The sequence below is a fragment of the Megalopta genalis genome, unplaced genomic scaffold (genome assembly GCF_051020955.1).
Source record: "Megalopta genalis isolate 19385.01 unplaced genomic scaffold, iyMegGena1_principal scaffold0050, whole genome shotgun sequence".
NCBI classification, from domain to species: Eukaryota; Metazoa; Arthropoda; class Insecta; order Hymenoptera; family Halictidae; genus Megalopta; species Megalopta genalis.
In genome coordinates this window covers 409,425-427,260 of record NW_027476119.1, presented here as the reverse complement: position 1 = coordinate 427,260, position 17,836 = coordinate 409,425, and the positions used below count along the sequence as shown (strand labels likewise).

General features: G+C 33.3%; 3 protein-coding genes across 8 annotated transcripts; 1 reads left to right on the top strand and 2 right to left on the bottom strand.

Annotated features, from left to right (window-relative positions):
• Positions 1–771: 771 nt before the first annotated feature.
• On the bottom strand, positions 772–5,706 carry eIF2A (eukaryotic translation initiation factor 2A). The gene is made up of 12 exons (XM_076527902.1): positions 5,582–5,706; positions 4,812–5,075; positions 4,577–4,676; positions 4,173–4,348; positions 3,360–3,448; positions 3,141–3,291; positions 2,888–3,058; positions 2,632–2,806; positions 2,394–2,557; positions 2,215–2,307; positions 1,951–2,123; positions 772–1,883 (listed from the first exon to the last, which is right to left on the bottom strand). The coding sequence occupies exons 1-12, from the start codon at positions 5,607–5,609 to the stop codon at positions 1,758–1,760; spliced, it is 1,710 nt and encodes a 569-aa protein (XP_076384017.1). The 5' UTR covers positions 5,610–5,706; the 3' UTR covers positions 772–1,757.
• Positions 5,630–9,394, top strand: LOC117226689 (growth hormone-regulated TBC protein 1-A). Of its 4 annotated transcripts, none has more exons than XM_076527903.1 (8): positions 5,630–5,762; positions 6,709–7,016; positions 7,388–7,589; positions 7,657–7,887; positions 7,993–8,153; positions 8,231–8,339; positions 8,527–8,712; positions 8,792–9,394. In XM_076527903.1, the coding sequence occupies exons 2-8, from the start codon at positions 6,892–6,894 to the stop codon at positions 8,909–8,911; spliced, it is 1,134 nt and encodes a 377-aa protein (XP_076384018.1). In that variant the 5' UTR covers positions 5,630–5,762; positions 6,709–6,891; the 3' UTR covers positions 8,912–9,394. The 4 variants fall into 4 exon arrangements, with proteins under 4 accessions (XP_076384018.1, XP_076384020.1, XP_076384019.1 ...); XM_076527905.1 differs by lacking the exon at positions 5,630–5,762 and adding an exon at positions 7,089–7,158 and having other exon boundaries at positions 5,977–7,016; XM_076527904.1 differs by lacking the exon at positions 5,630–5,762 and adding an exon at positions 7,089–7,266 and having other exon boundaries at positions 5,977–7,016.
• On the bottom strand, positions 9,256–10,709 carry LOC117226657 (mitochondrial import inner membrane translocase subunit TIM14). 3 transcript variants are annotated; one of them, XM_033481235.2, is made up of 4 exons: positions 10,556–10,709; positions 10,169–10,289; positions 9,685–9,810; positions 9,256–9,618 (listed from the first exon to the last, which is right to left on the bottom strand). In XM_033481235.2, exons 2-4 carry the CDS (start codon positions 10,169–10,171, stop codon positions 9,406–9,408), a joined length of 342 nt encoding a protein of 113 aa, XP_033337126.2. In that variant the 5' UTR covers positions 10,172–10,289; positions 10,556–10,709; the 3' UTR covers positions 9,256–9,405. The 3 variants fall into 3 exon arrangements, with proteins under 3 accessions (XP_033337126.2, XP_033337127.2, XP_076384023.1); XM_033481236.2 differs by having other exon boundaries at positions 10,499–10,669; XM_076527908.1 differs by having other exon boundaries at positions 10,169–10,669.
• Positions 10,710–17,836: the final 7,127 nt, after the last annotated feature.

Here is a 17,836-nt window from a genome sequence, read left to right as displayed (position 1 = left end):
ATACGTAGATTATAAAAAAGATTTGTTAATTAAAACGAAGATTTCAAATTGAAAGCGATACAAACCGTAAATTCAAATATGAAAATACAGCCTTAAATCTTGTACTACTATACATATAATTTAAAAAGGTGAAAGTTTTTATATCAATACGATGGTATTGCATTAATGGAAAAATTGTATAAAATTCTTTTTTCGAACTGTATTTACCTGAATAGAGTTTCAAATAAGCAGTGGTAACTTGATTATCTCTGTTAATATATAATTCTAAAAGTTGCTCAATATTTGGTAATAACGAGGGTTACAAAAAAAAATTGTATGTCATTGATATTTTGTTTCTTTTTCAGTAATTTATTTTCATAAATTTCATATAACTGTACACAACATTGGCAATTGTGATTTTTCTTCAGATGTAATTGATTTTGTTGAGGTATTAATTGTACATATATCATATAATGTACACCTTAAAATTATATATAATTTCAAAATTGCAAATAAAGATAGTCACAGAAATATTTAAATAGCGTGTTAAAAGAATTAAGATAGAGGTAAAGAATATATTTTCCTTTTAATGTATAGAATTTTTTGTTTTCTTAAGAAAACAAAGACCTTGTTAATAGCAATGTTATAAAACGAAAACAATATTTAGTAATATAACAACGATCACCCTCAATAAAGAACAAAAATTGCAATTAAAGTTTCAACCCAACAGAATAACGAGTAAGGGTAATATTGAACATTGTTTAAAATAGTGGTGCTTAAAAAATCAACTAATTCAAACAGCTAAATTTCCTTTATTGCTTAAAAATGTTTCACTGTTCGTGAAACAACGCTTAATTATTGTTTTTTCTTTTTTGGCAGTTTTTTTCATTTATTTATTAAACTGTACCATGTAATCCATTTCGTCTGACCAGTCTTATAATGATTGATAGCAGGAAAAATATAAACATTTGAATCCTAAACACAATGCAAAGCATAGAAATAAAAATGTCGTGTACAAAAACGAATCGTTTTCCTGAAGGTATCAGCACAAAATGTCTAACTTTAGTTATTTACCAATTAAAGTACAAAAATGATATGTCCATTATCAATTTCTGTTAAGGTTTTTCGAATACAAATTATTATACGAAAAAGATTTACAATAATTTACAAATATAATAATTGAAATTATAACACCCGCCTTCAGGAACAAATTTTTCTGTGTATTGAAATTATACAATTACGTTACTTTTCTATTTCACACATACCCATGCGATTATAAATTTTAATAATCCCCTACACATCCAATAAAATACCACGAGATACTTTTGCTTTAAATGATTCACTTTTATCGTGGATACACGATCTTTATTTGAGATTGCATGATACGAAATAAGCTTGGTAATCGTCAATCGACGTATTAACCTTTGACATTTTTTAAAAATGTAACGTTTCTTGAGAAAAAGAAAATGATTTCTTTCTAATTAAGCAAGAGGTATGGCGGACCTTCTATATTCTGTCTAAGATCACTAAAACGAACTTAATTTGTGATCGAATTTTTAATTCTATCAACCTCGATAATATGGAAACATGTTTCAATCCACCGTTGAAATTTATTTTGTTCCCACTACCTCTTTGCAGAATGAAAATTTTAATTTTCAGCCAAATGTAACTTCCGTACGTACGATATTGTAAACGATGGACCGAGATCATTTTCCATTTTTCAGGAGAAATATTCGGACTTTTTTTTAACCGTTCACATATGCGATTTGAAATGTTCATCATAAAGCAAGCTTTTCCATTTCATTCAACAAATCAGCTTCTTTCTGAATCTTGTCCAATTGATTGATTTCTAATCGCTTGCCAGCCTCTAACTGTTCCTTTAGTTTAGTAATTTGATCTAACTTCTGTAATAAATGGTGAATATAAAAATCATTTTGATCGTTTGAATTTGTGTGCGGTGAAAATTCTTACCGCTTTAATTTTTTTCATTTTCTTACTCCTCTCCACTTCATCGATACATTGAGGAACGTTTGCAGAGGCTAAGCTCTGACTGTTTGTGCTAGTAGTAACTTGCCCATTTGTACTTGGGCTAGTAGATGTAGCCCCTTCTGATTCCTTTTGATCCTTCTTCGTCTTTTTTTTTGCTTTATTTGATAAAAGAAAAATACAAAAACTCTATAAATTTCTCAAAATACTCGTGTTTTATAAATTATGATAGGAAGCTTATTTTATTACCAGTTTTTTTCTTCTTCTTAAATGGACAATTAGGTATTTCAAAAGGTAAACTTTCTCCTCTGGCAGTAGGTGGTCGATACGCTTGTTTTGACGCTTTAAGTAAATTATAAAAAAATGTTATGATTATCCTTATTCTTCTTATCTTAATATTATTACTAAATGTTACACACTGTCTTTACCTTGAGGCTGACTAGGAGCAATACCTTCGACAGCTTTATAACTAATTGCTTTCTCCGGAAATGTGTTAGGAGGGAATGTTTGCCAAAGTACTTCCCACAATTCCTCCTGTTCGTTCCATGGTCGCTCATATAACAACGTTCCAGTATAGTGCCAAATTTTAAATCTGTAAATAAATATTGATTATCAAAAAATTTAAGGTGTTTATAAAGAAATTTCTTTTACGTTTATGTAGCTTACCCATTACACATTCGAAGTCTAGGTGCTGTGGTTGCAGTCATAAAGTGTTCTCCATCCGGAGACCACTGAAGAAGCGTTGTATCAGGAGCTTCTGCAGTAGCAATTAATTTTTTTGTATTTACGTCCCATAACTCAATATGGCCACGAAGATTACCAAATCCAGTCAATATAAGAAGTGCATAGTGGTTAAGGAATTAATTATTTGCTAAATACAGAAACCCTATAATAATAAATACTGTAGTATGAAAAAGGATATTATCTCCATGGGGACTATAGTAAATGCTATTTCGATGGAGTGTACCGAACTCGAATATTGGTTGACACTGAATGTTAAATAATGTCGTGTCAGCTGGCATAAAACCATGTATGACAACAAATTCATTTTTTTTTGGAGACCACTGAACTGCGTGTATGGGAGGTTCTTTTTCTAAATGAAAAATAATCAAGAACAACAATTATAAGTACATGAATTTATGCCTATGAACACTGATAATAAGAGAAGTACTAACTAAATGTGAGCATGGCAGTTTCACCCTTTGTATTAAGATAATGTAATGTTTGTTTTCCATAGTATGAAGAACCTGTTTTGTCAACCTCCGTACTTGTCAATAACAAGGCATGTGCTCCAGTATTATTCCAATAAACATTCAGTTTATCCGCCTAAGAAAAAGAGTTGTATAATTTTCTGAAACTAAATCTGTAAATAATTGATACCAGCAAAATTATACCTGGAAGAAACTTTTGCTTGCTATAGCACGCGTGGCATCAAAATCAGGGTATTGGAATAATTTTCCAAATGCAGGCTGACCAGATTTTCCTATGATGTAAATTAAATTAATTATAAATCCAATTCAATACTTACATTTAAATTATAATATGATGTATACAATTTAAACTTTTGGTATTTAATGTGGAGAGTACTTATTTTTACATCATTTTATGTAACAATACAATATCAAAATATTCTTCAGAATAATTTGAAGTCTATATACTTTTCATAATAATTACCTATTATACATATACCTCTATTTATTCCCTATGATTTTAATTATGTACTTACACATAAAACTGTACATGCAATAATCAGGAAAATTTCCCATTATTGGTGATTCCGATTATATACTCATACTTGTCTACCTCTCAAAATACCATTATGTGTCAATATTCGATCGTACTTGTTTACAATGTTAAAATGTTCTACAGATATAATTGTCATATATATATATATATATATATATATAATCTTCATTCCACCTGTGCATTACATGCTTGCCATGCATATTTGCTTCATAATGAGAGAAACTGAAATAAAAAAGTACTTCATAAAATATGCCAATTTTTATCTCAGCTACACTTGAACTACTGATTAAACATTTCATTGAGTATGTACATCTAGTAACACACAGTTTCATTAATTAATCACAATATCTGGTAAGTAACATTGTGAAAAAAAGTTATGTACTCTCCACATATAGGTACCTTGGCATCATATAAATGTATTCGTAATTTAATGTTAAATAAATACAACAAAATGTAATTACCAGGCATATAACAGACAATATAATACGGAGAACAAATGGGTGAAATACTAAAACTAGCAACTTTGGCTATATTTATTCTGTGAGCAACTTTTTGAAAATTGCCATCCTCATACAGAACGACATCTGCACCAACTAACATCCCACAGATTTTCTCATCACTTGACCACTGAGGTTCCCTGAATAAGCGTAAATGCATATTTATATATATTAAAACAGAGTTAGAAATCAATTCACTTAATATATTCATAAAAATAAAAATATTTTTAAAGGAATATATTAACAATTAATCAGTATAATTCTTTTAAGAATACAATATACAATTAAAATATTACACTTTAAACAAGATAAATATTTATGCAAATATTATCTCCCTCTTTCTTATTATTATGTAAATATTATATTACCAATCTGCTTGTCTCTTCTGTATACAACTTTTCACTAGTTCTCCATTCTCCGACTTCCATATGTGAAGATTAGGTGACGCTTGAGGATTTGATTGTGTCACTATAATCAAAATATTAACAACTTTATGTTTGACATTATTATAATAAAATGTTCACATATATAATGTAAATAAAAGTAATAATGAACACATTAAAAAAAAAACACACAATAGCAAAGTAGTAATGAATGAAATACCACTGAATGGTTCCCATGTCATAAAATAGTTGCCTTGGCTGGAAAACTTTATTGAAAAGATCTTGGGTCTTTTGATTTCGTTAACAACTTTCCATGAACTACATTCCAAAATTTTTGTTGTGGCTCCATTGACCCAAGCAAAATATCGTCCTTCTGGACTAAAAACCATTGCTCTACACGTTTTGCTGTCATCCTTAGGAAATGATTTAACTGATTCATATGATGGTGGACCTTGTCCTAAGCTGACACCATTAGAACCTCTCACTATAAAAAATTTAATACCTTAATATCTGATAATAAATGTTATAATAAATTAATATTATCTTATTGTTATTACAATATTTATGGGATATGAATTCAGAATAATATATGTAACAACATTTTATACCTACTATAACAAACAACACATTACTGAAATAAAAATAGAAAAACACCCTGACTAGATAACAAATATAAAATAATTACAAATCATTTATGAAGTAATGTAATACTATCGAAATTGTACACATACACAGGATTTAATTAAAATAGCGCGTACTGTTTCATATTCATAACATTGTACATATTTATTTTGCCATGAATATATCTTTCAGTAACAAAATGCCACATGACACATTTTTGTCCAGTCAGTTGCCGCATATGACGAAATTTGCTATTGCTTTATAAATAGATGTTTAATGCGGCCACATATTATTCAAGCAAGAAATATCATATCAAATCTAATTCTTAATTAGGAAGTTTACCTAGAAAAATAATGGAAAAATGCTTACCAGCGACACAAGGAACAGGTAACGCCATTTTACCTCCGTTACCATGTGGTACCGTAATATCGAGTATCGACCACTCTTGCCAGATTGAGGAATTTGTCCCTCGAAAAGGATTTCTTGCACATGCGTCGCCAACATCGTATGTAAGAAACACGTGCGCTCAGGATCGTGCATGCATATAAATGTATGTATTCTTAGATTTTTTCATATTTATTTTAATTCTGAATTAAAGAATAAGATTTTTAAAATACTTTATATAACATCTTGTTATATAACACTTCTTACTTACTTTTATTTGTATGGAGAATAGGCTGGTAAAGTTTAACAGAAAAAATTGGAACACCGTGTATATCATCTACAGTCGCCTCATAATATGCCAATAAAATAATTTCAATTAATTGGACGTATTGAATAATAAAAATCGCATACAATATTATTTACCATGATTATTGTGTCATAAAAGATGTACAAATTTCTGTCAATAATTGTAACGGACGCGCAAACTCTACTTATTTGGCAATATCCATTGGTGGTTTGAATATTCGATAAAAAGTCGATTATTCAACTTCTCTGAAAATGAACATCTGTTTTCAGTGGTATATTTTAGATAATAGATCTGTTTTCCAATCATGTCATTTGTAAGTTAACATGTTGAAATTATCATTTTAAGTTACACATCGTTCTGGTATAGCATTATTTGTCACTAAGAAAATACATAGTAACAGCACTACGTGGAATTAAATACGTACATATATGTACAATTCCTATTCAAAGATAAGAAAATGCTTAGTTTACAATAATTTTATCTACTTTTGAAACTGGAGAACGTAAGAGTTAAGAAATATATAAATAAAAGATTTGTCATTATCATTTCTATACGTCAGAAATATGATCTACTGTAATCGATGATTATATTATTAACTCTTTCCGGTCGGAGTACTTGGATCTGGATCAAGAAGTAACCAGTTCGTCATAGCGCTCATTCAGTGTAGTGTTAGCGCACACTTAATCTTACGCCTGATAAGCCAATAAATGCTTTTATTTGATAAAAAATGCATTGCATTCTATTTTTCGTAGTAAATATTATGTTTTATATTTTCTCTGTATACATATAATATTTTTCGGAACAGTTTCTCATACGTAACTGCAGTGATACCCAGTATGAAATGAATAGTAAATATATAACAATGAAAGGATTAAAATAGTACTAAACTAGCTAAATTACAATGAAATTTCAACGAAACTATCCGAATTAAGTTCAAATTAAACTATTTTTACAAGAGGGTTTTGTTCTACATATAAAATCAAAACCTATGATCGCAATGGTAAAAGTATCTTACCGGGTTAAGATCGAAAAGGGGTTATTGAACACCCTATATACGGCAGAAATTATATGTCAGCATCCTATTGCCTGGGGTATGGCAAGTTCATGTTTTAGGTAAGCATTAAAGACTCTGAATTATTTTATAAACGTATAACTATTTTGTTCTTGTTTTATAAACACATATAGAAGACATAAACGCTACGAGTGATTTACACAGATTCTACACGTATATTTTCCTGTTTTTCTTCTGACACATGTGAGGTTATGTTTTCATAAATACAATTTCTAATCACTAATAAGAATGAACAGGTGACAGTTAAACCGGACCAAGTTTTTTTATATGTATTAGAATAAAGATTTTAAAGTTAAGTAACATTGACTTAAATGAAACACTTCTCAGTCATACCTTTTAATCTTTGTATGATTACGTTTTGGGTAGAGTCGTTTTAGAAAATTAATTAATAATTTATCAATTTCTTCTGTAGTAATGTTGACGAGTATGGATTCGAAAGACCTAACGATTTTGACTATGAAACTTATGAAGATTTTATGTCGGAATACCTTAAAGTACTCGCTAAAAGGGCAAAAAAATGGGCTGAAATTATTGGTAAAGGAAACTCATTGCAACGTAGTATTACAATAAAAAGATATGTTCGCAAAGGCATACCAGGTGAACATAGAGGTTTGGTAAGTATATATGAGAATCAAAATAATTTATTATCACCCAGCTAATCAAAGAAATTGATGCTTAAAGGTATGGTTGTCTGTCAGTGGAGGTGAGGATATGAAAAACGCCTCTCCAGATCTCTATGAAAAATTGTTACAGTCTTCACATAATAAACAAATAGAAGATATTATAAAAACTGATTTACCAAGAACATTTCCTGATAATATATTTTTCAATAATACAGAAAATCAGCAGCATCAGTTGTACAATATTCTTTTAGCTTTTGCTCATCAAAATAAGACAGTAGGATATTGTCAAGTAAGTCTTTTAAAAATGATTATGCTTATATTATATAATTAATATTGGCAATAACTGTTTTATAAAAATGAAAATTAAATAGAAATTATTACATTTTCTTTTTAGGGCTTAAACTATATTGCAGGATTATTACTACTTGTTACAAAAAATGAAGAAACAGCTTTTTGGCTGTTAAAGGTTCTAATAGAAAAAATTTTACCTGATTATTATACATCAACTATGGATGGTCTGCTTACAGACATAGATGTTCTTGCAGAATTAGTCAAGTAATGATCTTTTAAATTTTTATTAATAGCTTGTAAATTACACGATATATATACATACATTACCAATACTTTTCTAGAATAAAAATGCCGGATATTTATCAGCATGTTACAAATACAGGCTTACCTTGGGCAGTTATTACAACGAAATGGTTTGTTTGTTTATTTGCTGAAGTCTTACCAATTGAGGTAAAATTAATCATGCATTTTAAGTTATCATGAATTTAATGCTTTATTTTCATTGAAGATTTTATAAGCAATATGTGTAGAGTTCAAAAAATCATTTTTAGTTTAATGTTTTATATTAATAATTGAATTCTTGTTTGGATTGCCATAAACTATAGAAGTACTGAATAAAATGTTTACAACTTGGCAGACTACGCTGCGCATATGGGATTGTCTGTTTTATGAAGGAAGTAAAATTATTTTCCGTGTTGCATTAACTCTTATAAAAAGGAACAAGGGCAACTTACTTGCGTGTCAAGATTTTACAACATTAGCGGAATGTTTTAAAGAGATAACGAAGGACAGTATTGTTTTAAAATGTCACGAATTTATGCAAGTAGGTATTAGATACTCATTTAAGAATTAAAATTCAATATGTGATAACTAATAACATCAATGAATTCTTCTTATCTTAGAGCATATTTAAAGTACCTGGATCGCTGCCTGGTAGCACTCTTATAAAACTACGAACAAAAATCTCACGGGAGCGCTTTGAACAAAAAGAAAGTAAAGTAGACAATAAGATGCTCTCCTGAGAAAGAATCTAGTCAATATATTGTCTTCATGCAATTGCAAACTGATCATGTCATGTAAGATTGTATTATAATATTACTTCTACACTGTTATTGTAAATACGAATTTAGCACGAAGGTGAGACAATATACCGATGATGTTCATATTTTTTATTTATATGATTCTTTATACATTTATTGTTTTTAAAAAGAGAGAATATGGAACTAGATACTCTAGCTGTACTTGATATTCCATAAGATTGTAATATATGTGTACTGATTGTATTTAAATCATGTATTAAGTATTTTAAGTACTGTAATTTTTAGCTCAATTAGTCAGTATTGAAATTAAAACCACCACAGTAATGTATCTATATACAAATGTCTTTATTTTAAGTTGAGTAAAATATAAGATTAATTTGTGTTAATTAGGTATGTACAGAAAAATTTGTTCTAGAAATTCTAAAATTAGAATTACATTTACAAATATATATGTAATACAAATTATTTATTCTACTTCATTTTTCTAACAGATCTTTTGCTTCATTAATTTTGGCTGCTATATAAGGTGATCCACCTCTATCGGGATGATTTACAGCCATAACTTTTTTAAAATGCTCCTTTACTTTTACTTTATTTGCAGTAGGAGACACACCTAATATTAAACTAGCTTCTCGACGAGTCATTTTATTCTCAAATCCTCCTTTGTAGTATTTATTATTTGATAATTTCTGGAATGAGTATTTAGTTATAATATTTGTAATAAGGGTAAAAATATCTTGTTTGAAATAATTTACCTGGGCATCTAATGATTTAACAGCCTCTGACATTCTTTGAGACCAACCAGGCATCCTCTTCAAAATATAACGCCCAGTAAAACCTACCACAGCAAGACCAATACCTGCTGCAACAAGTGAACTGGCCTAAAAAAATTAATGTCAAAGACTAGAAAGAGGTATTATAGGCTTATCCCTATAACAAGATTACTTAAATGCACCTAACCAAAAAAAGATAGGTCCATATCTTTCTAACACACCACTCAAATTAGAAAATAAATTAATATTAAAATACGAGTCAAAGAAATATTTTTGATTATATAGTAGCATTTTAAAAAATAACCATGACGAAACAACGATGTAATATGCGAGCACATGTATTATAGCTAACTTATATATATTTGTAAATTAAAAATATTGAACAAAATGATTACAATTATTAAAAGTGAATTATTAAATATTATAGTATATAACTGTGATTTAAATATTATATTTATATTCTTACCATTCCGCTGGTATTGTCAAAACAATGCAGAAGTTAAACGCAAATACTTCGGCGTAGCAGACGAAATAATTTTATTAGGCCATTGAGTGAATTAATGAAAGACCTTCTCTATGACTGTTCCCTGAAAGTAGTTAAAACAACAGCAGCGCTAATTATTTTAAGCTCCTTTTAAACAAAGTGAAGCATGCTCTTCTTCATCTACTTAGTGATTAATACATATAATTATTGACATAATGGACAGTATAGAACTACTAGATATAAACAAGATGTTAATAGTGCATAAACTGCTGTTTCGAACTGAAATAATACAATTTTAACTTTGTTGCGTACACATGCATCTATATATTCAAACAATGTGTGAAGTATTCAGATAGAAATATGAAATACAATAATGTCTCATCATAGTAATCCAAGGCGGGGGCAACCGGCACAGAATTATGAAGCTGGTAGAGAAACTGCTTCTCCTCTGATTGATTGACGCTTAACAGTTAAGCAGTGCTGCCTTCATAGTTTTAGACAAAGAGAGAAAGTGGCGAGTGAGTAAGAGGGCATGAGATATCATAACCATGAGAAACAAGCACACCGACGACCTATGTAGCTTGTCTCACTTTACCATGCTTGCGATCTCACTCTATTCGCGCATTCGTTTGCCTGGCACTTCATCTGAAACACATGGCGCGACATTCGACTTGTACTTTTCGCCTCGTAGGATTCTCGACCGCACAATCCAGTGTATTTGCGAACGTCTTGAAATGACAATCATTTCTATAATTATTAAAATTTTCGAAAACCCGTAAGCTAGATTTTAGTTAATGGTTTCTACTTTATGAATCTACAACATTTTGTTAATTCAGCCATCATACTTGTTAACTGAGACGGCTAGCAATCAATATTCTACTGTATGAGAAGGAGTTTCGTAATTATTTTCACAATTATCGAAATAATTTCACATTATCACTTCTGGAGTGAATAAGGCTGGAATGAATTTGAGACTCAGAAAAGGGCCGTTATTATTAAATAGAGGAGCCTGTGGAATACAGGAGGTTGTTGTTGCTTCTATGGATCGATCGGAAAAGACGAAAAGTGTGTCAAATTTCGCAGCCCGTAATTCTGAAATTTGAACTTCGTGCATGCTTTCAGTTACTGCGGATCGTTACCAACGTTTACATCGTGGCGCACACGTGCGCCGCTTGTAGTTAGGACGTTCGTAAATACGCTGGACTGTATGGTCGGGAATCCTACTGGGCGAAAAGTACAAGTCGAATATCGCGCCACGTGTTTCAGATGGAGCGCCAGGCGTACGGATGCGCGAAAAGAGTGAGATCGCAAGCACTGTAAAGTGAGACGGCCTAAGTATTTCGTCCGTGTGAACACTCTCATACACAGGGTGTCCCAAAAATGTCTCGCAATTCGGGAATAGTGGATTCCTCAGATCATTTGAAGTAACATTTTCCTTAGCGGAAATGCGACCCGCGACTTCGTTTACGAGTTATTAACGAAAAACGGTGTCCAATGAGAGGCGAGCACAACTGACGCGAGGCGGCCCAGCCAACGAGCACACGAAGCTCTGTTCCGCTGATCGCCTCTCATTGGTCGCTGTTTTTCACTAATAACTCACGAACGAAGCCGCGGATTGCATTTTCGCTAAGGAAAAAGTTACTTCAAATCAGCTCAGGCAGCCCCCATTTTCGGATTGCGAGACATTTTTGGGACACCCTGTATAGAGTCCGCTGGTTTCATTCTGTCTCTCTCGATCATCTCCTGTTCTCCTTCTAAAGCAACTGCGCGGACCTGGATGCGCATTAAAATGGTGGGGATAAAAATGCTCACTATGGTAAAGCAAAATTTTTGCCCCCATTTTTGTATAGTCAACCAGTGCTGCCATTTACGACATATGTGCATACGTATGTATAACCACAGACGAGGTGTAGGAGTAGATTAGGCATCCAATGCATTATTTCGTCACCCAAGAGTGGGCTTCAGAAGCCCCATTACCATTTCCATGCCGTGCTCATCTTTACCGATATTTTAGCGAGAACCGAGTATTCTGTATATCTTGGTTGTATTACGGCCCATTTTATGATTCGTAAGCCACAAATTCATACGGTGCGTACATTTAAACGATGAAAATGATACCTCCCAGCATCCTGAACCGCTTTACAACTTTCTTCTAGGAAAATACAAGTGGGAGAAATACCCATCACAAATGGGATTATCTCATTTGTGAGGTTTTCTATCCGCCACTTGGAGCAGATTTTGAGCAGAATCCCTGACACCATTGGACAAACTAGAAACCAATGGACACATTGGCCTTGAGTAGAAATTCCACGAACGAACGGTCAGGATGCTGGAAGGTTTGCCTATGAAGCACAGGGTATCCCAAAAATGTCTTGCAATCTGGAAATGGTGACTTCCCGTGATCATTTGAAGTAACTTTTTCCTTAACGAAAATGCAATCCGTGGCTTTGTTTACGAGCTATTAACGAAAGACACTGATCAATAAGAGGCGAGTTCGACGTTGCGAATGCGTAGCGGCCTAGCCAACGAGCGCACGAAGCCCAGTTGCGCTTATTGGTTCAACCGTCTTGCGCTAGCTGATCTCGCCTCACATTGGTTACTGTTTTTCGCTAATAACTCGTAAACAAAGCTGTAGATTGCATTTTCGCGAAGGAAGAAGTTACTCAGGAACCTCCCATTTCCGAATTGTGAGACATTTTTGGGACACCCTGTATAATAAACTGCAGATGCGAAGTTCACTATGGGAGTTCATTTGCAATTAATTTGATTAATTATATCATTAAAAACAGAGGTTACAACAATTATTATAATATTATAAGGAATCTTTGCACATCCTAAAAATTTAAAAAGTTGATTGTGCATAATTTATTTCTTTACATATATAAACAACTAAGCTTGCAGACATTACAAAAATTTTAATTAATGTCCTTAATAAATTAAAAATTTTCTTTTAAATCTGAAAAGCTTTTTTAATCTACCAACTCCACAAAATTCGAAAATGTTGGGATTGTTGTATTAAATATTGTAACTTTGATGTCAGTTTCCGATAATGATAAAGTTTGCATATTGTATTAGTATGATTCTTTTATTATTACTACATGTGTAATATTGAGAAAAAAATAGTATATAAAAAAATGCAGTCGTTTAACGTTTTCTATGATAGTTTGATTTCCATTGTCGGAGAATCCAGAAAGAGAGTCAGCGGTGTTAGTACTTGAGGGTGCCATAATTTAGTGCTTCCACGAAACTAATGCAATTCCACTGAAAAAATTAAAATTCTCTCTCCCTTTTACATTTGAAATGAGACTACGTCTTTTTTCATTACATACTCTAAAACTACCGTAAAAAAAGCTACCGTACATTGTAATTTAAAAAAAAACTCAGTCATTAATAGGTTCGAATATAGCTTGTCACACACTTTAGTTAATACAGGCCATATCGTTTCAAATTCTTTTTAAATGTTTAGAAACAGTTTTAAAATATTTTTCGAATGATGTATTAAGATTCACCTGATTAGAAACTAAAAAAATATCTGGTTAATAATTCTAAAAAAGAATTATACCAAATGATGTTGAAGGAAAGTGCAAAATATTCCAATATATATATATAATGCATACATCAGGTTTCGTTTATGTATCATGTAAATAGAATTTATAAAATCGGCACTCCTGTCCTACCACAGTGTCTCGAGTCCAGTAATGACTTACCTTGGTAGACAAGGGTAAAGAATGACAGTACTGAAAAGAAGTAAAACATACATCAACAGCGTGCCTGCCCGCGTGCCCAGTGTTCGCAGGAAAACTGGCCACACATGCACGGGAGTTCCGACAGCGGCATGACGCGTTTACCACGTGAACATTATAGTTCTGAATTACAGTCGCGATGCAACGAAGAGAGCCTCTGTTTGATTCTACTAGCTAGAAAGTCCGGAACCCAGGCGACAACATTGTATATTGATTTTTAGAGTCGACAACGCTGTAAAATAGAAACGAAATTTCTGTGCTACAGTTTTATGTAGTCCACTAGCTGACTGTTCTATTTAGGCAGAGGGCGCGAGAAACCTTCCGTTTTTAGCGATGTCGGTATTTCAGAACATGTGACGCGGAACCTCATATGCTGACCAATTTACTCTGGTAGTTCGTCTGTGGTATCACGTTCAACTGCATTCAACCACAGACTTAGGATTCGTACAGACAATGCATCTTATGGGCTTTTCTGTCTCAGCTTTGGAAGGCTCGAGATTAGTAACACAATTTCTGCTTGGTAACGTGGAACTCCTAGGATCGAAACTCTGGTAATGTAGAACAAAACGTGTCAGATCCCTGTAATTTATAAGTTATCGCATTGGCGCGTCGGAAACCGAGTGTGTATATCTCATAATAAATATACCTAGAGTATATTAGTTTGTCTTGTCTAATTATTTAAAAAAATTAAATTCTATCTTTTGGATAGAGTATAGAATGTAGAATGTTTTCATCATCAGGTAATCATTTTGTTACAAGGTAACTAAAATGGACTGAATTGAAATTCATTATGTTTGTTGCTAATTATCAACATCTGTTGCTTGTAATAACTGCTGCTAATTATACACAGAGTTACGTACAATACCGTGGCTCTGGCTACTGTTACTAAATGACTGACGTGTTTTTTTTTATAGGTACATTATTGCATTAATGCAATTTAAATTGAGCGAACTTGGCTAAACCCGCTGATACATAAATACACGTGGTCGAGTAACGATTAGTGTTACCGTTAATTACATTTATCTCAACGATTCTGGAACAAAATCATGACCAAAACTATTTATCGACTAGAAACAGCCGGGAGGTCGGTTCTTTCCGTGAGTTTGCTATAGAACCGCCAAAACAAGGAACGAGGTACGGGTCGTTCCACTTCTTCATGTTGATCTTTCGCGCTGCAATAACTTCCGTTTGCGTACCCGACCAGCGGAATAATATGACTGACATATGTTAGACGACGGAACGAATACAGTAACGGACGATGCTTCGTAAGAAAACTTTCGAACTATAACGGACAGTTTGGCAATGCCTTAGGTTATTTTCCAAGTCGTTAAACATTATTTACGTGTTGTTGATTACGCCGAATATTAACGTTTGCGCGGGATACTGTACTGGTAATGTGAGAGGTTAGACAAATAGGCTTTCCTTACGCAGATAGGCGAACTCTTTTCTACAAAATTAATTGCGACCACATTTACATTACGTGTATGTAGTAATATTTTGTACATATTTAATTCTTGTGTAACAATATTTGACGTCGCATTCGTATGTAGTGATGAATAATATTGAGGATATTAAAACATGCAGGTAGTTATATAGTCTTTCCGTTTCATAGAATTTCTGAGATGTCGGGTGAACCTATGAGGATTATAAAGTGGGAATTATTCTGGCCTCTGGAAACTAGCCATTCGCCTGTGTAGCAGGTATACCGTGTATCATACATTCATGAACATTTCCCGATTTACTAGGAGGCTTGTGTAGGTACCGCTACCGTATGTGTGGTGCACAGTTATACGAATTTGTTACGGCGTTCTTTTTAACGAGAACGGGACGAAACAACGTTGCAAACTCTTATTATCGCGTTACCTATGTTCTTCCAGATGCTGAAATGAGGACCCCGTTCATCGGTTTTTATCGGTACTCCGTGAGAAATTGTAACTCCGTAAATCTATTCTGAACGTAGCTGAAATGTCGTGTTGTTACCCACGTTGGACATTACACTTCAAAAATAATGCATAGTAAGGGAATTTTAGGTAAAGAATTATAATTTTTAATAATAATGGTTAAAGGCTATGAGGAAAGGGACCGCGCGACGTCATAAATAAGAATCGCGTTTCGATCTTATGCCAATTTTTTATGCACCCGATGTTATTCTTCTTGAAATCGATAAACAAAAAGTTGTATAGCATCGATGATATTAGTTCTTGAGAGCCGACGCGCTAATAAGAACTTATGAAGGTCAACTTCGATACATTTATTTTGTGTTTCGTGAACCACCTTCTATACGGGGTGACCAATTTCAATCTTTAAATACAAATTACTCGCATATTGTGTGTCAAATGTGATGTAAATAGTCCTTTTGTAGACAGAAGATTCATCAAAATACCCCTAAATTGATGATTTTTCGACATAAAAATATCAATACTTCTTTTCGTAGAGAATAACGAGCTATATCAATTTAAAAAAAATGTGTATTTAACCCTTTGGAGTCTATCGGGATATATGTTTCGTACGCCTATTGAGAGAAATGAATCTTGTTTTTCCACAATACACGAATATACTAGTCTTAGAACGCATACCACGCACATTTGTTTACATGTAAACCAATGGGACACATATGCCCCAGCCCTTAGCGTCTAAAAGAAATAACGGAATAATAAAATCAATACTTCTTGTTATTAGCATCTATATGTACGTAAAACTTGACTTCAGATATAACGCAATTTGATGAAAAACAAATCAGACTCCAAAGGGCTAACAAAAATTCAATTCCATTTAAGAAAAACGTATATCACCACCATACGGCCTCTACGCGTCCGTTTACAGAAAAACTGTCTTCGCCAGATTTTGACCCTCTCGAAACCATTCGCTTCTTCTCTGAACTACTTTTTTTATATAACGAATAGTGTACGAACGATTTGCATTTAATGGTTAAAATCGGTCGCTCTGTACGTAGCATGTGATCTTGGCTGTGACTCATTACGTTTGTATAAAGATTTGCAGGGTACAAAATCGTAACTGCGAATATTGCAACATTGCGGCCGATACGACGGAAGGTTGAAACCGTCGAAAAGTTGATGGCGGAGCGAGAGAGCGACCGGTTCGAGCGGAAATCCAGGGCGAAGGTTTCAGGGTTCCGGTTGCGATGCAGGGTACGGGTCGTCGCCGCGTATGCGTCCGTATCGCAGCGAGATCCGGGCGAAGGAGTATCAGGAAGAATGGAAAGGGGAATGTCGGTCACTGGGCCTTTCCTCGTGATGACGGTACTCCGTTTAGCGCCTCGGGGCCACCACCTAGGAATGTTGGAGGAGCACGAGCCTCTCTCTTTCTTACTCTCCTCTCTGGCTGCTGTTTCTTCCCATCGATTCTCTAAATTGGTAGCACTCGCTTCCACGACCTATCCGGCAAACATCTCTGCTGAATTTTTGCGAAATAAGTCCGACTACACGTACAACCGAACAGGTCGTTATGTCTGCTGCCCGGGGAAGTATCGTTTGTTGGACTTAAAGTACTTACCGAGCGACCAATGCCATTTGTTTTCAATTAGAAACACTGCAGGAGCATGTTTGTCCTTTGACTCGTGTTCCATGTGCCGGGAACGTAATCCCAATGGAATAAAATACCTAAAACAGGTGATTTTGGTAATTCTAATGTTACGATTAAATTGAATTAGTCTTTTATGCTATGCTTCTTTGTTCAGCAATTTTTATCGATGCTACCTGCGACAGAATAGTTTATTGCAAATCTTTGGACTACATTTGAAATGTAGGGTGATTCGATAGTGATGTTGCATATCCTTACGTATTCGTGAATCGAATTCACGAAACGAATCGTAATCACTATATGATATATGTTTGAATGTAATTAATGTTTTCATAAGCTGATAACTTCGAATATAAAACTGTGTGTG